We start from the raw sequence: 26,556 nt of genomic DNA, 5'->3' as shown, positions 1-26,556 counted from the left end.
CCATAATAGTTACTATAATGTTATGCATTAAGCAAGGAATCTACATTTTGAAGTCATCCTAACTCTACTAGACTAACAAACTCATATAGAGGATGAAATTTTAGTGGTGAGAGTTGAGAGAAGTTCCTATGGCGAGATCTGAGGTCAAAGACTCCCTTTTTGACGAGACTATAAGTAAATTTACCTTGTTAGTGTATGATTGAGACCTAGTAAATTTAGGCCACTTGTGACACTTTGTTCATGATTACATGATAGGTGCTACATTTGATGAGTCTTGAGTTCAATGTATAAATTTGAAATCGAGTCTAGAGTATGTTATGTTACATTTATAAGATGTAATTGTGAATAATACATGTTGTATGTAAAATGTGTGGACTAATGTTTCTGTTTAATCTTTGTGATGTTATAATATATGATGGTATAAAATACTATTAACTTACCATGTTTTCTGTGTTGAGTGGTGGTTTATCCATCTACAATGGTTGTATGTTATACGTGAGAAAATGATAATGCAGGTATGAGGATTGTTAAGCAGTGAGACTGAGTGATGGTTAAATAGAGTATAGTTGATAGATAGGTATATAGTGTTGCATTGTATAAATCTTCCATTTATTGAATAACTTTATATATTCTGAAAAATGTACCATTGAGATTGATCGAGGACTGTAAACACATATTATATGTTTATGTGATAGTCTATTGCTTAATACCTAATTTGTAATAGTTCAGTTAGTAATGTAAATCTACTAAATTGGGATGTTAAATTATTTCTATAATTCAAGTTATTTTCAACTTTTTTTTATAAATTTTTCATACATATACTTCTACACTTTTTTTCAAACCAATAGATATCATTCATGAATGTTTAATAAATGAAAATCTTTTGAAATAATATATAAATTCTATTTCACTTCCTTTTTACATTTTATTTTTATGTATTTAATACAAGAACACATATAATGGATTTTTATTATGAGACTTTTTTAAATGTAACGTCCCATTCCATTTTGGATGTCACTAATAATTAGGAAATACTATTACTTAACTTTAATACCAACAATTTCTTAAGAACATAATTAAACCTTATTTATTAAATATAGTCAAATTCAAATTTTAATATCCTTAACTTTTATTGAAACTAATGTTTACAAAAATGAGAAACTCATCTCTGAAAGGATTAAACATGTTTTTAGTCCTTAAACTTTGACCAAAAATTGAAATTCGTCTTTATCTGAAACTTTGATACATTTTAGTCCTAAACTTAGAAAGTAAATGGATACAGTTCTTTTAATCCAATTACGTTATTTTTTTTTTGTGTCAAACGTGTTTCATGCTAGCATTTGAATTGTTTACATTGTTTGGCACATCTCCGCTTCAATGTCAGTTGAGAAACACATTTGATAGGTCAAAAAAATTTAACGTTTTATTCATTTTTAAAGTTTGGGAACCATAATGTATCAAAAGTTTAGGTAAACACAAATTAATATTTCGCAGAGATTAAAAACAAATTTAACCATTTTTGAAATACACCTACTAAAGTAATAATAGACTCCTCAACATAATTCCCATAACGACTCGTCACTATTGTGCCTCTTCGTTCGTATCCACACTAACATATGCTCCCGTATAAAATTATAATTATCTCAAAAAGAAAATAAAAAAAAACAATGGTGAACTAACATATAAATGACCAACCTTATAATCACAGCTCACAACTAAACAATATACAAATCACATCAAATTCCTCAACCAACATTCTAACCAAATAAATTATATAACTTACTTCACCATTTCAGTCATCCTAAAAATTATAATTTAAACTTAAATCATCATTTTTCTAAATTAAAATATTTTAAGATCTTACATAAAAGCTAATATATTTCCGTTTTAGGTTATATATTTTGAAAATTTATTATTATAATTTAATAATTTATAACATTAACAAAGACTTTTGTTTTGGTTTTCATAAATTCTTATTTTTTGAAAGAATCATTTTTTAGATGAAAATTGTAACATCCCAATTTTAGCAGCTTAAAACTAATAAAAATAGGGAGTTTCAGGGTAAGTCCCCTTCGCGTCTAAGACTTGATCAAGTCCAAAGACTAGGACCTCCTGCTACTCCTCATGACATAATCCATTATGCTCTATCTGAGCATGAATGATTATTGGAGTTTCAGGATACCAACCCATACAGAGTCCTTATGTCCTTACATACACTAAAACATTCCTCTTAGAATTTCCCTTGAAATTCTAATTCAACCACATCTTCTCATATTCCGACTTCATGCAATTTCACCACACATATTATCTATCAGTCATAATAATTCATGCATATCATAACTAAGTTCACATTTTAACATTTAAACATAGCTTCATCCATTAGAAACAAGGAAAATAACACTCAGCTGCAGAGGTTCTCGCCCAAACTAGAAGATCTCGCCCAGGCGAAAGAGCTCTCTCGTTTAGGCGAGTCATTCTCGCTTGAGCGAGGCTCGAAATAGAGAACAACCCAAACTCTGGGTGAATTCTCGCTCAGGCTAAGCTGTCTCGCTTAGACGAGAGTGACTCTCGCTCAAGCGAGATTGGCTCGCCTAGGCGAGATCTCGCATAGAGACAGGGGATGAGTTTCTGGTGTTTTCGCTCAAGCGAGAGCTGCTCGCTTAGGCGAAAATACCAGATTCCCAATCTGTTCTCACATGCAACAGTCCATGAATCTAGCACAATTCAATCATACACTCAATTACACAGTTTAAGCACTCATACAACACTCAATCATGCAATTCAAAGTCATCAGAATGATTTCTATACGAAATTCAAGTAAAACAGTTAGCTTCCCTTACCTGTTATCCTGTTTAGACAACTTTATAAACGTCAACGCCTTAAAAACGTCAACACCTCTAATTCCACAGGATGCTCTATCTACACATAGAAACATCACAAGAACGATCAGGACATACCGTTATGATCACTGATAAGCAGAGACTCATACTGATGATTAAAACGTCGCATGCAAGCGGAAGAGGGCTTGCATGCAACAAAAAATAGAAAAGACTAAAAAAGAGAGCAGAAACTCAACTTACGCGAACGAAGAAACTGATCGGTCCAATTTGAAGAGCTCGCCAAGAGGATCAATCCTACGGTCTCGGTTCTTCAATCAGACGACCAGAGAGACAGAACCTCTAGAGAGAAGTCAGAGAACTCTAGAAAAGTGGTTTCTAGAGAGATAGTGTGTTTTAAAATAATGAAACTCGTTTATAACAATTCTATTTATACTAAAACCTTTTAATATTAAAATAATCGAGTCTCACTATTTTTAAACCACTATCACTTTTAAAATGTCATTTTCTAGTGTATTACAAAAATAACTATTTATATTAAAAAATCAGTCTACAAAATAAATAAAATTATAAAAACTATTTATTTTTGTAATCCTTTTAATGTTAATAATTATAATAGTTGTTTTTATCCCAGGACATCATTAAGATCAATTACCATACATCAAAAGTATTTAGAGCGTCAGTTCCGTCTTAAAAGGCGCTTCGATGGATGAAAATAGAAAAAGTTATTTAAATCGTCTTAGGCCTAAACTTTTAAACAATGTAAAACTATTGAATATGTGATAAGAACAATAATAATTTTTTTTTTAAAGAGAACTGAATATACATTTCATATTCTAATTTTATTCTTTATTATATAATTGTTGTTAACATACTTTTAATATTAATACCTACTTTTTTTTCAACTACCATATATTTTATTTATTTTTTGTTTGTTCATTATATATGCAATTTTGAATTTCAATTTTATTTTTCAAGCAATTAATTTTTTAAGTTAAAACAACTATATTTCTACTTTTTTTTAAATGATAATTAATTTGTATGTAATTATTTTTTGAATTTTATATTTATATATCTATATACGAAGAGATTGTTTTTTACATATTTTCTTTTAATTTTACTCTTTTGAATAATTGTTATTTTAAATTAAAATAATTACATTTATATTTTTACTTTTTAAATGATCGGTAATTTAAATTTTATTATTTTTAAATTGAAATAACTATTTTATTTTTATATTTGTGTAATTTATCATTTATTCAAATTTAGTTAATTTTTAGAATTAAATTAAATTTTATATTTAAAAAAAGGCAAATGTATTTCTTCATATAATTTTATTACTATAAAATTAATTTTAATAAGAAATTAAAGCATGTTTTTCGAAGTATGTGCGAGATTATTGGGTATTGTTTTAACAAAGTTAATAAATTAAAAGTGTTAAATATTTGTGATTATTATAATTTTAATATCAATTTTAAATTTGAAAAATTAAAAATAATTAATTTAAAACTTCTGAGACAAAAGATATATAGAGCGTAATTTTTTTTATTAAAAAGTAAAGATGAGGGCGGGTTTGCGTGTTGTTTTATAGAAATCAACAAATGAATGACATTTACTATTCAATATTTTTTTTGACCTAAACATTAATTATTCATTATAATAATAATTATTGTTATAAGGTAATAAAATAATAATAAGGTGGTGTGGGAAGAGAGGTTGAAGGGAAAAGAAAAGAAAAGAAAAGAAAGGAAAGCAGCGGGGGAGAGAAAGATGGGTAAGAGGGAAGTGGCGTTGTTGTTGTTGTTTGAGATGCGAGCCTATTCCGGTAGAAAGGGAACCTTCTCCGTACTTCTTCTCTTTCTCCTTATGATTCTAATTCTTCCCATCATTTAAAGTTTCTTCCTTCCTTCACACTTTCTCTTCTCTCCTTCTTCGCTCTTCATCTTTAGGGGTTCTGTTCTAAGACTTCGCCTTTCAGCTCTAAACAGAAAGATAAACTCGTTTCTAATTAAGGGTCTTGCTTCTTTTGTTGGGGGGTAATGCTTGAATCGGTTCCTCAGTACATTCTGGGTGATTTAGGGATCGGTTAGTCTTGTGGGGTTTCATTAACATTTCAAAGTTTCGTGCTTTTCTTGCTTTGCTGGGTTTGGAGACAGATTCGCTTCCTTTTTTGTGGTATTTGAAATAGAAACATTGTTGTTCCGTGGGTCTTGTGGTTCCTTGGTAGGATTTTATTTTTCGGTGTAAATATTGATTGATGGGTGAATCCTAGATTTTCGTCGTTAAAGTGTTGCCTCCTCCTTTGATATTATTTGATTCCCTGGAGGATTTGCAAAATTAAAACTCCAAAAAAAGAATAGAAATTATTTTTAATTTTATTTAAAAAAAAAATACAGTCACCCCCCTAATTTTATCGTAGGTTTACCAATACTCATCACTTGATTTTTTTAATTTTAGACAATTTTAGTGATCAGTATTCTGGTGCCAAAAGGATTTTGCTTTTTATGTTTTTGGTCTTGTGAAAGAAAATCCCTATACTGAAGGGAAAGTTGAGTTCTCTTTGTTCTTGTTTTGAGGCAGTGGTTGAGTTCTTTGTTGGGTCATTACATCTTATATGGGAATACCTGATAGCTCACTATTAGATCTAGAAAAAGTAAGGTCTTGGGTTTCTTGGGGACGAAGTGATTTGTATTATTTGTCTGAGAAATTTGATATGCACCATAGCGGCAGCAAAATGTGTTGTGAGTGCAATAGAAATTTCAGTGAGATGACATACAATTGCAAAAGCTGTGGTCGTTGGTTCTGTGGGAAATGCATCGGGGTTTGTGATCTCCCAAATCTTGAATCTGAGAACACGGGATTCAGGGAAACTATTCGTTCCTGCAAGTTTTGTTTGGATGCCAATATGAGGATGTGTTCTGAGGGCCAGAGGAAGTGTAGTGAGAAAGTACACCCTTCTGTCTCTCCTCAAGAGAGTCCAAGACAAAGTCCTGAGCCACCTTCTCCATGCTTTAGTGTTGAAAGTGATAGGATCAGTTCTCCTCTGAATGCTGAATTGAATCAGGGATCTCACTTTGAACGCTGTTTTCATGACCATGATTATGGGTATTATCCTTGTTCTGAAGTCAACAAGAGTTTGACTTCATCTGCTACTCACCCTTCGTCGCTATCTACTCATCTGTCTACCTTCAGGTAATCATATATTTCTATCTTTATTACAGAAAGTTAATGTTTTTGTTTTACATTATCTGGAAGTGCATTAATAAGTTATTACTAATCTATAACTGAACATAGTGATGTTCCATGATCTATGACTATTGCAATTAAAATGGTAAATTTCCATTGGCATTTTAATTGATGAATATAGATATATGTTCTCACATATATTTGCATGACGATGTTCCATGATCTATCTATGACTATTCCAATTGGGAGGGTAAATTTTCATTGACATTTTAATTGATGAATATAATATATGTTCTCCCATATATGCTTTCTTATCCTTGAGTTTAGGAGCAAGTGATCTTTTACAATTGTGTGAAACTCCAAGTGACTTGCATAATTGATTTAAGTAGCCCTTCCCTAATATTCCCCTGTGCTTGATACGTGTTGTGTGTAAATGTAGGAGTAACGAAGAGGGGATGGAGGATTCTGGGAAGGACTTTCTCAGCCAATCACGTACATATTGTGATAATTATTCAGATATAGATTCAAGTAGCGTTAGTGCTAGACATGACACTTACAACTATAATTCTGTGGGCTCAAGTCCTTCAGATAGCCCTTCTAGGATTGGTTTTACTTCTAGTTGGGCTGGGCTTCCTGTACAGAAGGAGCAGGAGAAAGGCCCCATCCCTCAGAATGATGGTCCCATTAGTCAACAAAGTATGGCTGTTTTAAGAAAGCCTGAACAAGGGACTGAGGATGCATATACTACTGCTTATTTTTCAGATGACTTGTCTATTTTCCGGAACCAGGATGAGAATATGCAGAGGCCGTTGGATTTTGAAAACAATGGTCATATTTGGTTCCCCCCACCACCTGATGATGAAAATGATGATGCCGAAGGTAATTTCTTTGCATATGATGATGAGGATGATGATATTGGTGACTCAGGGGCCATGTTCTCATCCAGTAGCAGTCTATCTAATATGTTTGCTGGAAAGGAGAAACATAATGATGGAAACAAGGAACCTTTAAGAGCTGTCATTGAAGGGCATTTTAGAGCTCTTGTTTCACAGCTTTTACAAGGAGAGGGAATTAAAGTTGGTAATGAAAATGATTCTGATGACTGGCTTGACATAGTTGCAACGGTAGCATGGCAGGCTGCTAACTTTGTTCGGCCAGATACCAGCAAAGGTGGCAGTATGGATCCTGGTGATTATGTAAAGGTCAAATGTATAGCATCCGGAAGTCCAAGTGAGAGGTAATGTGTTTTTATAATTTGCCTAAATACCTTATAAATCGGTTCCCTGTTTCTCGGTGCTTCTATGAGATTATCCAATCAATGTTAAATTATATTTTTGTTTGTTTTGTAGCACCCTTATCAAAGGTGTTGTTTGTACAAAAAATATTAAACACAAGCGCATGACCTCTCAATACAAAAATCCTAGACTCCTCCTTCTAGGAGGAGCTCTGGAGTATCAGAAAGTTCCAAATCAATTGGCTTCTTTTGATACATTGCTACAGCAGGTGCCTTCATGACCGATGAGTTTTATGTCTTCTAGTTACAATTTTTTATACTTGGAAAGAAGTTCTGATTTGTAAATACTGGCAGGAAAATGATCATTTGAAGATGATCATTTCAAAAATTGAGGCTCTTCGACCAAATGTTTTGCTGGTAGAGAAAACTGTAGCTTCGTGTGCCCAGGAATATTTGCTTGCAAAGGAAATATCTTTGGTGTTAAATGTCAAAAAGCCTTTGTTGGAGCGTATAGCGCGGTGCACTGGTGCTCTTATCACTCCATCAGTGGATAATTTATCTAAAGCACGACTGGGGCACTGTGAGTTGTTCCGGTTAGACAGAATGGTGGAAGATCATGAGACTGCTAATCAGTTAAACAGGAAACCATCTAAAACATTAATGTTTTTTGAAGGTTGTCCAAGGCGATTGGGTTGCACGGTATTCCTTTTCCTTTTATTTTCTTCTATGGTTTCTTTTCCATGCTTCTTTATAGTATGATGTGTGGATACAAATGTGTAATGGTGTCTGTTTCTGATTTTGATTTTCATTACAGGTCTTGCTGAAGGGCACATGTCGGGAAGAACTAAAGAAAATTAAGCATGTTGTGCAATATGCAGTTTTTGCAGCCTACCACTTATCTCTTGAGACCTCATTCCTTGCTGATGAGGGTGCTTCCCTACCTAAAATGATAGTAAAACATTCTACTGACACGCCTGAGAGTGCAACTGCTGACACTGATATTTCCATGATATCTAACACCTTTTCTACAAGCATGCCCCAATTAGAGGTTGACGATGCTTCTAGAGTGAAAGACATTGTTGGCATTGATTTAAAACTTGAAACTTTGGGATCTGGGCTGGAGCATCCTGATGATCTTAGTTGTCATTCATATGCAGACACCATGGCAGATTATAGATCTGAGAGTGTACTCTCTGATTCATACTATAATAATTTTACTTCTAATTTGACAGTAGATTCTGATTATATACATCCGTGCAATGAGTCAGACGGAGACACTATTTTTAGTACAAGAGACTTTTCGCAAAGAGGTTTGCTTGAAACCATGGTTCAAGAGGAGAGGGAGTGTGGTGAAGTTGCTGACTCAACAAAAGACAAGACTAACGAGGATGAGCTTTCTGGTGAATACTTTTCTGCCACTGATGGTCATCAGAGCATACTGGTATACTTTTCAAGTCATTGTGTTTCAAAAGGAACTGTATGTGAACGTACGAGGTTGCTGCGCATAAAATTTTATGGCTCTTTTGATAAGCCTCTTGGAAGATATCTTCGTGATGATCTGTTTGATCAGGTGTGTAGATTTTACTTGTATTTGCTTGCTGGTACTAGTTAAGTCTGAAGTGAAATGACATGAAGTGCTTTTTTCAGGCATGCTGCTGTCAATCTTGTAAAGAGCCAGCAGAGGCACATGTCCTTTGTTTTACTCACCTGCAAGGAAATCTCACAATCAACGTTAAGCGCCTTCCCTCTGTGAAGTTACCGGGAGAAAGAGATGGCAAGATTTGGATGTGGCACCGGTGTCTGAGGTGTCCATTTGAGGATGGAGTTCCGCCAGCAACTCGGAGAGTTGTCATGTCAGATGCGGCTTGGGGATTATCTTTTGGAAAATTCTTGGAGCTTAGCTTTTCAAACCACGCAACTGCAAACCGAGTTGCAACCTGTGGACATTCCTTGCAGAGGGATTGCCTTCGTTATTATGGGTAAGTCATCCAGCATATGTATCAACAATCAATTATTTTGTTTTTGTAATTTATGCTGGTTATCAATACTTGAAACGTGACAAACAACTTGATGTACAACAGGTTTGGGAGCATGGTTGCTTTCTTCCGTTATTCCCCTATTGATATTCTTTCTGTCCATCTACCCCCATCTGTGTTGGAATTTGGCCATATCCAAGAGGGGTGGATTAGAAAGGAGGCTGAAGAGGTGATATATGAAAGCAACTGTTAATATTTGCTGTGCTATTTTAAATGTAGTTCTGAATATATGTTTGTGCGTGTGCGTGTGCGCATGCATATATGTTTTTTCATTATAGAGTAGCTTTTAATTTTAGTTAATGTGCTCCTTGGCATAAAAATTTAACTTCACCTTGTTCGTTTTTGCAGCTTTCTATTAAAGTGGAAACATTGTATGCGGAGATATCCAATGTGCTTGGACGGCTGGAAACAAAGATTGTATCTGCTAGTATTGGAAATGAATCATCAGATACATGTGACATTCAGAACCACATACTTGATCTGAAAGATATGCTTCGAAGAGAAAGAAGCGACTATCATGTGAGCAAACTAATTTTTATATTCTGTCTATCTAATGCATCATTCTTGTCTTATTGTACTTGGTGTTGAAGAACCTACTTGTGTGCAAGTATTTGTATGTTCATTATTTATTTTTCTGTTGAATATCATTATAAGTATTTTTCTTTAATTTTCTTTTTGTTTTCTCATGCATTTGTACGAAGTCTTTGCTGCGGTCAGGCACAGTGGCTCCACAACCTGGGAAGATGGCATTAGACATTCTGGAACTAAATCGCCTGAGGCGATCTCTTCTTATTGGTTCACATGTTTGGGATCACCGACTATACTCATTGGACTCTCTCATTAAAAGAAGTTTTAGCTCCAAGGTTAAACAGGAAAATGAACTTTGTGCAGATGTTAAAGAATTAAGAGTTGATTCATTTCACAAGGATCAGAATATCGACTGTGGACCAGAGCAGACTAATGCCCAGCTTTCAAAGTTGCATGAGTCTCACAAGGGTCATATGCTTGCAGAGCCAGATGACACACTTGAACCTTGTACTTCAGGATCATTGACATGTTATACTGAGGGAGAGAAAGTACATTCAGATGGAGAACTTAACAAAACATTTTCCGAGTGTATCTCACGTAACGAGTCCAATCTTTCTGAGAAAATAGACTCTGCATGGACTGGAACTGATCAACCTCAAGCCAATGCTGTCCCAGCTGGAAGCATTCAGCAGGTTAATCAACATGATAGCCCTCCTTTTAGAAGGTTGACGCAACCAATGAGAGTTCATTCTTTTGATTCAGCAGTAAGAGTTCATGAAAGAATCAGAAAAATCTTGCCCTCATCTTTACATTTATCAACACTTAGATCCTTTCATGCTTCTGGAGATTATGGTAATATGGTCAGAGACCCCGTCTCTAACATATTGCAATCTTATGTTCAAATGTTGCCATGGGAGACACAGAAACTAAATCTGATTCTGAGTTCCACTCCAACTTTCATTTCCTCTGTGTCTAGCATAGCTGAAGGGGCTCGATTGCTGCTTTCCCAAACCTATCACGGTGATAGAGTCATTGCTGTCTACGACAATGATTACTCTAGCATAATATCCTATGCCCTTAGTTCCAAGGAATATGAAGATTGGGTGTCTGGTAAGTCAGATTTGCCTGAGGGTAGCTGGATTGCTCGTGAGAGAAGCAAAGAAGATTTAGCTACTTCCAGCTTTTCTGCATGGGGTAGTCTGGACTTGGATTATATAAATTATGGTAGTAGTTATGGACCTGAAGATGTTCCATCTTCTGTTGTTGGTTCTCTTCTCCGGGACCCAAAAAAGTCTGTACACTTGCAAATTTCCTTTGGTGATGATTCTGTGGGGGCTGGAGGTAAAGTGAATTTTTCTGTGACTTGTTATTTTGCTAAGCAGTTTGAATCACTTAGAAAAAAGTGCTGCCCCAGTGAGGTTGATTTTGTGCGATCCTTGAGCCGATGCCGGAGATGGAGTGCGCAAGGAGGGAAAAGTAATGTATATTTTGCCAAGTCGTTGGATGAAAGGTTTATTATTAAGCAAGTGACGAAGACAGAACTGGAGTCGTTTGTAGAATTTGCACCTCAGTATTTCAAATACCTGATGGATGCCCTGAACTCTGGTGGCCCAACTTGCCTAGCCAAAATTCTTGGTATTTATCAGGTGAGAGGACTCATTATTATTAGGCATTGTATACAAGCAGCACACCAATGCATGGATGTAAACTTTATTGTTTATAACGTTTGTTGTTTTGTGGCAGGTAAGTGTGAAATACCCAAAAGGTGGGAAGGAAACAAAAATAGATCTGATGGTGATGGAGAATCTGTTTTACAAGAGAAATATATCGAGGGTATATGATCTGAAGGGCTCAGAAAGATCTAGGTATAATCCAGACACAACTGGGACAAACAAAGTGATGCTGGACATGAATTTGTTAGAAGCATTGAGAACAAAACCAATATTTCTTGGGAGTAGGGCCAAGAGAAGACTGGAAAGAGCTGTATGGAATGACACATCCTTTTTGGCGGTAAGCTTTATTTTTACTTCCAAACCTCCCTTGAATGGTTAAAAGTTTCATCTAGCATTTTACAATGAAGTTTGTTTTTGTGTTGCAGTCTGTTGATGTTATGGACTATTCTTTGCTGGTTGGGGTGGATGATGAGCGGAAGGAGTTGGTTCTGGGGATCATTGATTTCATGAGGCAATACACATGGGACAAACATTTGGAGACATGGGTGAAGGCTTCTGGGATTCTTGGTGGTCCAAGAAATGCTGCCCCCACAATAGTTTCTCCTAAACAATACAAGAAAAGATTCAGGAAGGCCATGACTACCTACTTTCTCACCTTACCTCTTGAAAATGTATAATTACATATTCTTTTCCCAACACTGTCAAATGTACATGTTACCCATGTATCCATATTGGATACTTCTCCCAGGTTTTCGCTTCTCCCTTGCTGTAATTTACCTTTTCTCCCTCAATCTATTGTTCTAAATCATAATATTACAATAATTTCATAAATCAATGTTTTTGATACGTTCATTATCATCACTGACTATTTAGCTTTCCTTAAATCAAAAACTGACGAGGGAGAGGGTTACTGGTTCTGATATGATATTCTTGGAAATATCAAAAAGTTTAATTTTTGTAGTTAATTGTGTTATCTTGTTAACTATCTTTTCACCGCTATGGAAGGTCGCATGTATATACAAGTGTTTTTAAGTAAATTAAGAAACTTGTGTTGTTGATGTTTGGACAAACTTGTTTGTAAGTTGGATGAGTGTTTTATAAAGTGAATTTGACTGGCAAAGAAAGGGCCAGGTGCATGCATGTTTCTTTTTAAATTCGAATAAACCAAGATCATTAAGTGTTTTGTAGTAACCTAATGGGATTTACTTTTAATCAATAATCATATTAATAAACGTTGTAACGTCAGTTAAAATTATGATCTGGTTTCAATCAAATTGTTTTTCATCGTTATACGACAAGTTTTCATTCATTGCTTATGCTACTTCATTTTTATTCATTTTGTTTAAAAGTCAGCGGACGAAAACTACTATTTTATTCGGATTCTTTTGTATTTTATTTTTCTGGACTTGTAAAAATTTAAATAATAATAATAAAGGTATATTAAAAATTCAAGGATTGTATTAAATTCATCTAATTTGAAACAATTGACCTGATAAACTAAGAGCATGCCAAAAAGAATACAATAATAGTTTATTTAAAAAATAAAGATACATTTTGAGGTTTGTGAATGGACATAATAGTTATGTTCGTGCGTGCGTGCCTTTGGGCGTTCTTTGAATGTTTGATATATGCATATAATTGTTGTGCTTACGGAAGCTTTAACGTTTACGAGAATAGTTATGCAATTTATTTTATGCTTTTGCACATGCTTCAATCAGAAAGTTACATGAAATTGCTTCGTGAAAGAGTTCATCGACTTTTCTACATGTGCAGGCCACATTTACTGAGTCACTACATTGACTTCTACGTGAAGTCGTACATTTTGGACTACACTTTTTTTTTTTATATCATAAACTACCATGTTATAATTTCTTAAAACGAGTTACGAGCAACTTGAAAAAGAAATTAAACAAATAACAATACAACAAACACTATAATTTTAGAGTGATAACAATATTCAAGACCAAAATTAATCAATATCAATAACTTTTTCAGTAACAATAAACTAGCATGGTCAATAGAAGTTGGCTCCCTCATTTTCCTTCAATTACAAACACAAAACTTGAGCTCCAATTCAAGAATATTCGATCATGGTCTGGAATTGGGGCAACAATTCCTTCGCCCCAAAGTTTCTCCATAAAAATAAAAATGGAATTGTTCGTAAAATAGTGAAAGACGTAATAAATATTCAAGAGATAATCCTTTTAGGTTTTTTTTTTTCAAAAAACAAAAATTAAATTAGCTACAATATTATTTTTTGTCATATAATTTCAAAAGTTGCTATTTTCTTTGTTACTATATAAGTCTTTGAATGATTAACGAGGGTATGCTAGGAAACCTCTTTTAGAGGGGTTGTTGAAGTAATCTTTTCCATATTCAAATGCAATAACTTAATACGAAGGAAGGCACGCCGTGGATGGTAGCCGAAGTTGATCCTGACTAATATATAATTGCACTTTAATATGTTTAAATAAATTTCTTTATAAACATTTTAATAAATTATTTTTTTTCTTAATAAATAAATATTACATAATAATCAGAAATATTAAAGAACCTGCCTCTACAATTGGCTCTAGCTTTATAAAAACTAAATTTTCTCTTCCTCTCCTATGTCACTTTTCTATGCACCTACTTTATGAAATATTATTCACCACACCTTCACCTGAACTCTCACGTTAATTCTTCTATCTTCTCTACTGCAACTATCCTCTAGCACGCCCTCACTCACCTAATTGTAACAAATTTATTGTAATGAAAGCAAATACATCAAAATTCTGTGAAAAGGAAAAAAGATAAAATTCTCCTATCAATGAATAAAAGTGTGTTTAATAAAAGGGAAAAAAAGTGAACATTTTTTTTAATAATGTGGAGTTTTGACCAAACATGTTGCTAAAGTTGCAGGCTTGACTGCCTCAAATTTTTCCTTTAAGAAGTACACTTACGTTTTTCTTGAGAAATCATCGATGAAGGAAATAAAATACCTTTTCCTATTTAAAGACTCAAGGGTAATCGATCCATAAATATTTGTATGAATCAATCTGAGTTATTCCATTAATTGGTGCTTGACAGTCCTTAAAGACGAGGTCCTCAAATGCTTCTCGAGCACACACTATTCACAAAACTTCTTTTAAAACTCCATACTTGGGAGTCCTTGCACCATTCATTTTTTAAACAACTTGGTCAAACCATTAAAATGCAAGTGACCAAATCGAAAATGTCACATCATAGCCTCATCCTTCACATCAAGTGTCAAACACCTTTCTTGCATAATCTTCAAATCAAGCTTGTACATCTTATTCTTCTTCATTTCTACTCGAGCAATTAAACGATTAAATTTGCCTTTCAAGTATAGTATTTAGTTTTTCATCATAATTGAATAACCTATTTTCATCTACTGGCCCATACTCAATATGTTCTCTTGAGATTGGGTACATAGTACATATCTCTAATTTCTCTAATTCAGCCATTCTTCTAAAGGTACCATATTGTACCTTGGTCTTTTACCACTACCTTGGATGCATCTCCAAACGACACGTGTCTAGCATCAACTTTAAAGAGCTTTTTAAAAAGGTTTTCGTCCCCACACATATGAATACTTGCTCCTCTATCAAGGTACCAAACCGAGTTGTCAGAACAACTTGGACTTGGCTTGGCACTCGAACTCCTTGACATCATCAATACTCCCTCTTCCATAGCATCTTCAAAGAGGGAGTTTGTTTCTTTCTTGCTCTCAGATCGACAGTCCTTAACGAAATGCCCTACTTTCCCACAATTATATCATTTGTTCGAGTTGTAATCTTTGGAAAAATGTCCGTACTTCCCACATTTGAAGCACTCAACTCCTGAGTTGGTTGACCGACCTCCTTGGCCTCTACCTCCTCAACCTCTACCTTATCCTCGACCACGCCAGTTTTGTTGACCGAATTGCTCTTTACATTTTTCATATCCTTTTCTGCCTCTACCAGAATCGCTTTGACTGTTCTAAGTATAAGGTGCCTTCTTCTCCTTAATGGTTGCCTTTGCTTGAAGTGCTTGATGAAGAGACCATTCCTTCTTCTTCCTTCTCCACTGCTCATGAGCCACAAGTGACCCAACAAACTCTTCAACCGAGAGCGTTAACAAGTCCTTGGACTCCTCAATCCCACACATAATATTCTCAAAGTCGTCTATTAAGAACCTTAATATTTTTTCCACCACTTGGCAAGTGGGTAGTGTTTCTCCATTCTTTCCAAACGGGTTCACCACAGTTTCAACATGAGAGACGTACTCGGCAATTCCTTTGACCTCTTTCATCCTCATGCTTTCAAACTTGGCTCTAAGAGTTTGAAGCCTAACATGCTTTACACGTATCCCTTTAAGGTATTCTCCAATATGTCTCATGATTCTTTTGAAGATTTAACATTTGCTATCTTCTCAAAGCCGTATTCATCGACAGCTCGGCACAACACGTAATAACTTCTTTGTCCTTCACTTGAGATGCTATCAATGTAGCAAGTTGGGCAATCATTTGTTCTTTAATGTCTGGTGGTTCTTGGTAGCCATTTTCAACTACTTAATAAACTTCTTAGGAACCAAGGAAGACATTTATTTGTAGACTCCAGTTGTCATAGTTGACGACTTTTGTTAACTTAGGCAAGGGCATACTATTTGCAAAGTTATCCATCTCGGTCAAACTCTCTAGCGCTCAAACACTCTTTCTTAAGTACTCAACCACTCAGGCTCTCTAGTTGTGATGCCAATTTTTTGACAAACAAATCTTTTTTGGATAAAACACTATTTGTATTATGACTTGTTATATTTTACATTGAGCGGTATATGAACTATTTATGGGTCTTTTGTCTTGGTCCTTTAACTACATGATTTAAATTTTACTAGAAGTACTCCTAACCTTTGCAATCTCGTAAGACACTTAATTCTACCAACATTGTTAAGTGAAACTACCCACGATGAAGTTTATCCAACAAGTAAAACTTTATTTTTTTCTTTTCTATGTTAGAGTCGATGAGATGTGTTTGAGAACTTGATTGGTTGTCATGGCCTATTCTTTGAATTACAATATGATGAAGGATCGTCTCGGATTTGGGAGAAATTCGTCTAGAAAGAAAATGGGCATGAACCCTAAAATGAAAAAGGGGGAAAAATGGAGGACGTCGATTTGGGGGTTTTCGAAACGGGAGGAATTCACGCCACTTGGAGGAGGTTCCAAGATAAGTGAGGAAGATCCGCCACTTTGAATCGGAGATTCAAAGATAAGGATCGGTGGTTCTGAGAAGAACCTCAAGACTTGAGAGAAAACTCAAATTTTAATATAACTCAAATCTGCCTACAAATGTATCTCACAAGGACTTATATACTATGGGCCGAAACACAAAAAGGCCCAACATAACTTAAGGTCCGATAAAGCCCAAACAAAAACATTACAAAAAAAGCAATATAAAAGAGTTCTTATTCTACGATCTGAAGCTAATTTGAGATCTCTTTGAAGATCCTGGGCATGATTCCATCATCTGTTTTCTAATCCCTTGACGGTCCCGAACCACGCCTCCATCATTGCCTTCGGTTTGGAGAAAATTTGACCTCGAATTTTAGCGCTTCATTACTGTTATTATCAAGGTGCTAAGAGATTGTCCTCCAGGATCAAAGATAAACCTGTAGAAGACGTCAAAGAGTTTAACCACAAATATACTATTCACTGTGAAAAAAAGGAGAACAACCCACAATAATCAGAATAGAAAAAGAGTGTCCCTGAAATCCTTTAGGATTTTCATGATAGGCCAAACACACAATCAGATGATTAAAGGCAGGTTCATGTTTGGTCAATGTTGTTGCTGCCTTTTCTATCATCTTTTCCTCACCCCATTGCTTATGCCATTGTTCCTTAATGTATAAGTCTTCCCTAGACATTAAGACAAAAAGAGATGGGTTAGTAAGTGTCCCCAATGAAAATGCAATATCATGATGTGAATGGGAACAACAATTTAACGCATTATCATCCCCCTTTAAGGATTTCATCTCAACCATGCATGTCAGGGGTGTGAGGAGAGAATCCTTCTCGTGTTTTTCTCTTTGTTCGTCTTCTTCCTTTTCTCTTCGCTCTTTCTCTTCTCGCTTCTTTAGCTCTTTCTCTTGTTTGGCTTTTTCCCACATTTCTTTTAGTACTTTTTTTGCATTTTATCTCTCCCTTTGTGCTTGTTGTCCTTGTTTGACTTCGAGCTTTTTCCTAACACTCATTTTCACCTCTTTTAAGTATACAATGTAATCTTGGAGATCATGAAGATTCATGTACTTTTCGTTCCAATTAAGACATTGATAATTTTCGTGTCCACAACCTTCACACTTGGTGCACCTAATAGCACTTGTTTTGTCTTTTGGCAATGATCGTCTATCTTCATGGTGCTCCCTTCTAAGATTCCCAAGTTTGCTATTCAACCTGATAATTCTAGAAACAATGAAGTTGATATCTTCTATCAAGGTTGAACGTGTATGGAACATTCTGGAGTGCTCAGAATTCCTAATTCCTGCAGTGAAAGAGAGGAAACAAGAACTAACACAAAACACGGTAAGTGGTTAGCAAAAGTAATGGGGATAAAATTATTAAATGGCCCTCACCACTCTTTATGTATTTACACTCAATTCCATTCGTGTTTCACTCTCAAAGTGTATTCACTTGCTCTCAAGTTCCTGTTCAGTTCTTCGAAGAACCTCCAATCAACACATCTAGAATTCAACATCAAAGTGAAAGACGTTACGAATCTAAGCTCAACTCAGGAGGTCAAGAAAAGGAAAACTCCAAGACAAAACCAAGGGAATTTAAAGACAAACTAAAAAGCACCAAAATCAAGAAATGGATAAACCAAAGGGAGTAAATATGTGACAAAACTAGACTATGACAACGAGAAAAGCACTTTTAAAGACAAGAGTAATTTATATAGTGTATTTAGAATTACTACTAGAAATGTGAAACAAAGTACTCAAGCTAAATTGTGATGATCCATTCATACTACCATAAACAATACTTGCAACAATTTAACTCAAGGTATATTGTCCCACAACACAAGAAACCAAGGAAAAATCAAACTCAAAGAGAAATGATGGACAAGAGACTCAAGCAAAACAATAATGAACAATTAATGACTTTAAATGGTAAGAGCTTGGCAAAGCAAAATGCAAAAAGTGCATCCAAAATTGACCCGGAGAAGTTACCGAAGCACCACCATTTGGACCCAAAACAACATCAAATATCACCCCAAGACAATAGTAAAAGCAAAATGCAATCAGCCCACAACAATTGCATAACGAAATATCTGCACCGAATCCAAAATGCACCAAAGAAATCAAGAAAATGTGGCTGATTCAATTTAGTTAGAAGCACATGCAATTTTAAGGCCAACAGAAAATAATTCGAGTCTAGCGTATCACAATTTCAGCACCCTCTCGCTCCAACTAGGAAAAATTACTCTCAAGGTGTTGGTTGTTGTTTATGTTTCTTACACCATAATTTCCATAGAATGTTGCCACAACTTGCATTAGATATTGGCACCGAATTCAGAACAAACGGAATCAATTTGCAGCCATTGAAAGGGTTAAATTGGTTGCCACCACCTAATCAGTTTTGATTGCACTAAGATTTCAACCAACATTCATGTGAATTCCAAACACACCATAAGAAAGATTTAAATAGGTGTTGTCGTGGTGCTTCCTTTGACTGTCACAGTATGGGACAATTGTTGCAATTTCCCCTGCACCAAAGAATGGTAGAAAGTTGCCACTGCTAGTCTAACTTAACGTGCCAATAACAATTTGTCCTTCACAGCACCACACAAACAATGTTGGAAATTTGAATTTCCAATCTGCACCAATTTTGCACACCATTAAGCCCAATGAGTGAACCATTTTCCCTTTCCTCCACTGTTTCACATATTTTTTGGGGGGAGTAATGAATTAGCTGCTGCCATATCAAAAGCTATGCTGCTTAAGCGAGGGATGGAGGCTGCTGATTTTGAACGTGTCTTTTCTTGCACCGCTTGACAATTCCTCAAACAACCTTGTTGCATAAATTCACTGCACCAGTCATTGTGTGAAGAATCTTATTGCACCCATTTTCCAATATTGCCACCGCTTCAACAAACTGATCATGCACAATTACTTTCCCTTTTCTTTGGACTAGCCTGCTTCGCCAAGCTACTTGTTGCACTGCCACCAAGTCAGAAACGGTGTTGTTGCTGCACCAAATTGTTTCGCTTAAGCGACAAGCTTGATGTCCTGCACCAAAGTGACTAGACCAGTTGCTATCAGTTGCAAGAGGCAAGGAGGTTGTTGTTGTGCACACTGAATGGGCCAAGAAAGCTACTGTCCAATAACCACTTCACCGTCTACAAGCTTATCCCAAACTAGAAATTGATGAACCAATTAATGTTGCAGGAAAAAGATCTGGACTACACCGAAAACACACATTTAGCTTGGCCTTAATGTATAAAAATTGGAATGATTGCCACTTGAGACAAAATCGATTTGCACTTGAGCCAATTTTCTGCACCGTCTGAAACAACAAGGTGTTGTTGTACCGCATCAAGCATCACACATGATAATTCCACCTCAAGCCTGACAACTTGGCTATTCCACCGTTTGAAACCAAAAAGTAAAGGACTAAATCAACTACTACACTATGCAATATATGACCACATCACAAGCTTCCAATTTTGTACATCAAATTCTGCAGTCTGGTTTGCACCACTGGACCAGAAAAGATGATGTTGTCCTATTTTCTTACATCACACCTCCTCAACTCACACCACTAGCCTAATTGTTGTCACCATGCCAGAATAATTTCCTTGCGACACCAAAGGAACTAGGAAGTGAGGTTGTCAATTTCATACATAAAAAGGATGGGCTGTTGTGATAACTAAAGGTGCCCCTCCAAATTCTACATTGCTGCCACATTGAAAACCAAATTCTGCACCACAAAACTACCACATCTCATTTAGATTAGATCACATAGATTTAAGAAAGTAGCTGGCTCAACCAATTGCAAATTCGTGACTGCACCACTTCAACTCTCAATAGTAACTCTCACACCAAATTACCCAAGGCGGCACGACTTTGTTCCAAACAAAATCCTTCACAGCACAATTTTCACAAACACCTGGTATGCGTGAACTAAAAGCATACGAAAACATAAACTCAACTCCAACGCAGCACCCCCACGTAGGAAGCTCTCACATTCGTCCAACACACCAATTGCAATTCATCATCCCATCTACGATTCAGAGTCAGCTGCACAATACTTCCGCTTGCGAATTGTTAGAGTAACAAGGGCACCAAAAATTGTTGCTATGGATAAAAATCACTTCCAATCAGCGATTCAAAAGCCACACAAAGAGTAAACGAATATGAACCACAAGTGATGTTGAACGAAAACAAAATAAAGAACAACGACACCGAAGAACGAACAAAAACCGCGAAAAAACGAGTACACCATGAACAATTTTGGAAGCACACACGAGGAAATCCGAAACCAATTTCAGAAGAACAATTAACCGAGCTCTGATTACCAGATGATGAAGGATCGTCTCGGATTTGGGGGAAATTCGTCTAAAACGAAAATGGGCATGAACCCTAAAACGAAAAAGGGAGGAAAATGGAGGACGTCGATTTGGGGGTTTTCGGAACGGGAGGAATTCACGTCACTTGAAGGAGGTTCCAAGATAAGTGAGGAAGATCCGCCACTTTGAATCGGAGATTCAAAGATAAGGATCAGTGGTTATGAGGAGAACCTCGAGACTTGAGAGAAAACTCAAATTTTCATATAACTCAAATCTGCCTACAAATGTATCTCATAAGGACTTATATACTATGGGCCGAAACAGAAAAAGGCCCAACATAACTTAAGGTCCGATAAAGCCTAAACAAAAACATTACAAAAAAAGAAATATAAAAGAGTTCCTATTCTATGATCTGAAGCTAATTTGAGATCTCTTTGAAGATCCTGAGCATGATTCCATCATCTGTTTTCTAATCCCTTAACGGTCCCGAACCACGCCTCCATCACAATACCATTTTGAATATATCAAACATGTATTAGGAGGAGTGAAATTTAAGGAGTTGTTTTAGTGGTTTCGATAATGGATGTAAGGCAAAATTACCATTGTAGTAATAATACTTTTGCATTGTTGTGTTTAGAGGAGATTGAGATAGAGGCCCAGATGTTGCGTGTTGGAAAGGTTGTTATTGTTATAAGGGTATGTTTCCTTCTTTCATTGTTTAGTTACTTATTAGGGGTTCAAGATTTTCTTCTTGTGTTGCGATTCACATTTCCATTTATTTGGAATGAGGTTTAGTAAAATGGTGATTCTGGTTATATTCCTAAAAATTTTGTTCCAATGTACAAAAAACATCTCAAATGATTGTATTGTTGGTATTTTCAAATTTTTGTAAAAGTGAATTCACTCAGTGATACTTATTGTGTTTGGTTTATTAATGCTAAGTAATATAGATTGTGTTAGGTATATTGCATAACATAAATGTTGGCATGAACTTTTGATTCATCAAATATATATATATATATATATATATATATATATATATATATATATATATATATATATATATATATATATATCAGCAAGAGCGGCTCAAGAGTTTGAGAGATCTAAAACAAACTTAAAAAATGAGACATTTTATTTAAAATTTATTTTTCAAGTTTTTTTAATGAAAATTTATATATTAAATTATCATAATTAATTTCATTTAACAACTTTTTTTTCAATAAATAATAAGATTAATCCATTTAATCTTTCTTAAGACATTGTTGATCTTGAAGCAAGTGACACTGAATTTATTAACATTATTCTATAAATTGTATATGCATTTGAAAAAGAATCTATTCTTTTTATATAATTAAGAATGTCAATTGGTTTATCATTTTCTAAACCTATAATTTCTTTTAAGATATTTAATTCTGAAAATAAATCAAATTCATCAATATCCAATAAATTATGACTTTAATTTTTTAACACTAAATAAAAAATATCTTCATATATTTTAAATAGTTCAAATCTACTTTGAAGTGTGGTAATTGTTTTACCTACAATATATAAAAAGTAATTAATTCTGAATGATTCTTAAAGAGATTTTACAATTTCATTCTCAATGTTTTCATCAAATTGTTTCTTTTTGTGTGTAATACGTTTTTCACGAATAGGGCAAAAGAAATGCATTTCTAGTTCTAATACAAATCCAAAACATAATAAAAACAACAACAATACAAATAGAAAGAAAAAAACATACTAACCAGAAATGATAATGAAAAAAATGGTATACGTAGGCAATATGAGAGATTCAAGGAATGTAATCTGTCAAAACCCTGCAAAGTGAACTCTTAGAAGTTAAGAAAGTAAGGAAAAGCAAGATAAGTCACAGAGAATAAAAAAAGATCAAAGAAAAATTTTTAATTCAAATTTATTACAAGAGAATAAATATAACTAATCATTCTCTTTCTTGTAAACAAAATTATAATTTACTAAATAAAGGTTTTAACTTATTAATTATCATTTTAATACCAACAAAAATTAATTTAATTAAATTTTATTCTCAAACATAAATTTATAATTAACTTAATAGAGCTATAATAGTAATAAAATATTTTTTTAGACCTTTTTGTTTCTTAAACATAATTTTATAATTAATCTAATAGAAATATATTAGTAAAAATAAATTGAGGTCTTTTTTCTTAAACATAATTTTATAATTAATTTAATAGAGAATCATGAGTAGTAAATTTTTTTTTGAGTTTTTTTTTCTGAAGATCTAAAATAAATGTTTTACTTATTTTACTTTTGAGTTCGATAAGTATATTAGACAACTTCCTCCATTGTATTGAAATATGTAATGTGCGTACCCATGAAGACAATGTCTGTTTCTTTAACCATGAACATGTGTAACCAAATTCCACAAATTTAAAATTAGTTTATGTGTGTAGATGTTAAAAGTAAAAGTTAAGAAAAGATATATAAGAAAACTTACATAAATTAGTTTATATAATAGTCTTTTAAAATTCAGAAGACAGAAATATTAAGTTTCAGTTTTGCACATGATATATGAATGTAGCCTTTTGATAAATTGAATGCATTTAATGATTAGAGCACACATTCATGTAAGCAAGTAGCTTTGAGGATGCACGTGGGATTTTCTTTTTCCCATTTTGTGATAATTGCTAGAACACTTTAAACTAGTCTCACAGCAAAAGCAAGTTGCGATTCTTGCACTTGTAATATGAATCAACTACTTCACAGAGCTTTCCATTTTAAACAATAAAGAAGAGTTTCCAAATGGAGAGGATAGGCTCCAAAACAATAATCTATCTATGAACTTGCAAAACACTCATTGAGTCCTATGAAGGCAAGGACACATTGTAGGCGTGTAATTTGTCCCAAAATATTCAACTTTTCTTTGCATTCTTCTCATCAATTATGTGAAGTTTTGTTTCGTAGTCAACACAAACTAAATAGAGTAATCAATACTTCACGATGTTTGTATTTTGTTCACTCATTAAGGTCTATTTGAGTAAATTCTTTATAAACAATTTAAAATAATAATAAAAAACAAATTCTTACATAAGTCATCTACTATTAATTTACCATTTTTTTAAGTTCTTCTTTGGCTACTAATTATAATTAAGTCGAGCTTAACAATATGGTAATGGTAAACAACTGGGGAGAAGTGTAAGACAAAATTAGAAAGTTAATATCAATTCATAATGTATCATCTCTATGTGAGGAGATCATATAGACACCCCCAAAAATATGTACACATCATCACTTCAGGAGTAATGTTATGCATACAATACATAGATTTAAAACTAGCCACAAGTCAAACAGGTGCTGTGCAACATCAGCATTAATTTTCGCTAATATTCTTCTGTTCTATAAACTGATACACAAACACCTATAAAAAGTGTACCCAGTTGAAATTGTATGCATTGTATAAATAACATGACTTATTTAACTTTGTGTAAGAAAAACTCCTTGAGTTGGTGAGTGGTTAATTATGAAGCCGCAGCTATTGGAGTTCCTCCTTCGTTGATTGGCATAAAGCTCACCCTCTTCTGCAAGAGTTTTGAATCGCAAAAAAAAATTAGTCTTTGCAAATAGATTTTTTAGACATAATATTATAAAACATGGTTACACAGACACACTAATACATGTATAGTCAAATAATAATCTCAACCCCATTATTTTTTTCAAGTCAATATGCACTGTGCATACTACGTGCTTCCATATCCGGTGCAGAACCAACAAATTGAATTTCACAGAACATTTAATATGATTCAGATGTCACACCTCTTGTTCGGTTGTTGCATGTTATTAAAAAATAAAATACTTCAGAATTTTTCTGGTGAAGTTAAGAGAATCAAAACACTTTCAAGAGAAAAAAAAAATGATATTCTTGATGGTTGAAATGTTCCGTGAAATATACCATATATCTCTGGAAAATTCAAACACCATTAGCCTGACATATAGTTTAGTCAGAGAACCTAGTAAGTTAAATGTCTCCTCTTCTGAAATCTACTTTACCATGAAATTCTATCAAACTAAAGTAAATGCTTTTTTTCTTTTGCAAACATGGACAAATGGGAATATTGTCAAACAAAGAGAATTTGAAAATTCCACAACTTAACTTTCACACATCACTGTTCAGTACGGCAAAAATTCCAATGGATTCTTTGGACAGGTTTAGAAAAGTAAGTTCACACAAATCCAAAATGATTTCAACAATTAACATTAAAAAAACAGAGGTTTAAGGATTAAACAATCGACAACATGGTATGAGAACAAATACCTTTGTACTCTCCTTAGCTCTGTCACCATTTTCCTCAGTTTCTCTGCTACCATTGGCCATATAAAGCTTGACGATCCTCTCAGCTGCCTCTGCCTGATCTTTGCTACCTTGGATCAACTTCTCGACCTCAGATTTCGGAAGCCTCATTTTCAACCTCACCCCACCATTATTACTGGTATTGTCCTTGCTACCTTGTTCAGCATCACCCATGTTGCTTTGCTTCATGATTGAAAGATCAGAAGCAGACCTCCTAGTAAGCACAAGGTTCTCTAGGCGATCTTTGGCACTCATGTTAATGCCAGAACGAACCCTTCTTGGCTTTGTCTCCTTCGGAAGCTCCACAAGAAAGTAGAGCCTCTTCGGATGCAGCTCCTTGTGACCTTCCAAAGGCTTTGCCCTCACCCCATAGTGCTTTACCGCCTCAGAATCTAGCAAAACAAGACCAGGGTGATCCTTAAGAACTTCCTCAACTTTCACCGGGGTCTTCAACTTGAATGTTTCACCATCGATTTTCATCACCTTTGCGCTCTTCTTTGCACCAAAACTGTTACCCATTGTAGTACCCCAATCAAAAAGATTTGTCTTTGCTTTGGTTATAGTTTTGTGAGGTTGAGGCACTTCAGAGTACGGTAATCGACACAAACAACCAAAGGGCTACTAACAATGAAGGGTTCAAGACAGAGACGTGGTTTTATAGGTGTTCCTGATTTTACTATCCTTGGTCAAAAAAGTAGGCATGTTTTAAAAAGGAGACAAATTTTTGACGAATGGGCCAACACAGAAAATACTAAACTACGTAACCTGTCGATTTCGAGAGAACATAAAATATAATACAACCAACGACTCTATTGGTCTCTCAAAAGGCTCAAGTTCAATTTTGTCAACAACCATGGTTTAGTCTTCACACGAGACCCCAGTTGCACAAGTTATAAACGCTCCCACAAAGTAGACTTTCTGCATTTTTTAAGGTAATCGTTTGGTTTCGGATATCTTCAAACGGTAATCGCGGCGTGGATTGAAGGATTCATGAAATTTCAAAGGCACCGTGGCAATTTGTTCCATGTGGAGAAGAGATTTATTTTGACTTTAATTTGTTTGCACATGTGGAACTAGTACCTCATTTCATCATCCAGAGGTTTTTTTCTAAGACCATAATTGAAGATTGATTCCAGTTCAAACCAGAGGTTTCAACATATACCCAGAGAGAAACGATAATGTTTTGTAGT

At 34.6% G+C, this 26,556-nt stretch overlaps 2 protein-coding genes across 2 annotated transcripts; one reads left to right on the top strand and one right to left on the bottom strand.

The window, feature by feature from the left end:
* Positions 1-4,552: 4,552 nt before the first annotated feature.
* Positions 4,553-12,352, top strand: FAB1C (FORMS APLOID AND BINUCLEATE CELLS 1C). Its single transcript, XM_028063374.2, has 11 exons — positions 4,553-6,029; positions 6,463-7,260; positions 7,373-7,526; positions 7,612-7,956; positions 8,072-8,827; positions 8,905-9,236; positions 9,339-9,462; positions 9,642-9,812; positions 9,995-11,467; positions 11,565-11,831; positions 11,920-12,352. Exons 1-11 carry the CDS (start codon positions 5,452-5,454, stop codon positions 12,169-12,171), a joined length of 5,250 nt encoding a protein of 1,749 aa, XP_027919175.2. The 5' UTR covers positions 4,553-5,451; the 3' UTR covers positions 12,172-12,352.
* An 11,872-nt stretch (positions 12,353-24,224) lies between these two features.
* LOC114176444 (uncharacterized protein At1g66480-like) lies at positions 24,225-26,008 on the bottom strand. The gene is made up of 2 exons (XM_028061488.2): positions 25,331-26,008; positions 24,225-24,596 (listed from the first exon to the last, which is right to left on the bottom strand). The coding sequence occupies exons 1-2, from the start codon at positions 25,883-25,885 to the stop codon at positions 24,537-24,539; spliced, it is 615 nt and encodes a 204-aa protein (XP_027917289.1). The 5' UTR covers positions 25,886-26,008; the 3' UTR covers positions 24,225-24,536.
* Positions 26,009-26,556: the final 548 nt, after the last annotated feature.

This window comes from Vigna unguiculata, chromosome 3, assembly GCF_037176805.1.
Source record: "Vigna unguiculata cultivar grain cowpea cultivar isolate G323 ecotype 2 chromosome 3, ASM3717680v1, whole genome shotgun sequence".
Classification (NCBI taxonomy): domain Eukaryota; kingdom Viridiplantae; phylum Streptophyta; class Magnoliopsida; order Fabales; family Fabaceae; genus Vigna; species Vigna unguiculata.
Note: the sequence above shows the minus strand (reverse complement) of the source record. Positions and strands in the feature narration are given on the sequence as shown.

What these genes read in the sequence shown, in the direction of transcription:
- LOC114176444 (XM_028061488.2), bottom strand. Translation starts at nt 25,885, where the DNA reads ATGGGTAACAGTTTTGGTGCAAAGAAGAGCGCAAAGGTGATGAAAATC. An exon ending in GAGCTAAGGAGAGTACAAAG is followed by an intron (nt 24,597 to 25,330) that starts GTATTTGTTCTC and finishes AAACTCTTGCAG; the next exon opens with AAGAGGGTGAGCTTTATGCC.
- FAB1C (XM_028063374.2), top strand. Translation starts at nt 5,452, where the DNA reads ATGGGAATACCTGATAGCTCACTATTAGATCTAGAAAAAGTAAGGTCT. An exon ending in TCCGGAAGTCCAAGTGAGAG is followed by an intron (nt 7,261 to 7,372) that starts GTAATGTGTTTT and finishes TTTGTTTTGTAG; the next exon opens with CACCCTTATCAAAGGTGTTG. An exon ending in GAGAAAGAAGCGACTATCAT is followed by an intron (nt 9,813 to 9,994) that starts GTGAGCAAACTA and finishes ATTTGTACGAAG; the next exon opens with TCTTTGCTGCGGTCAGGCAC.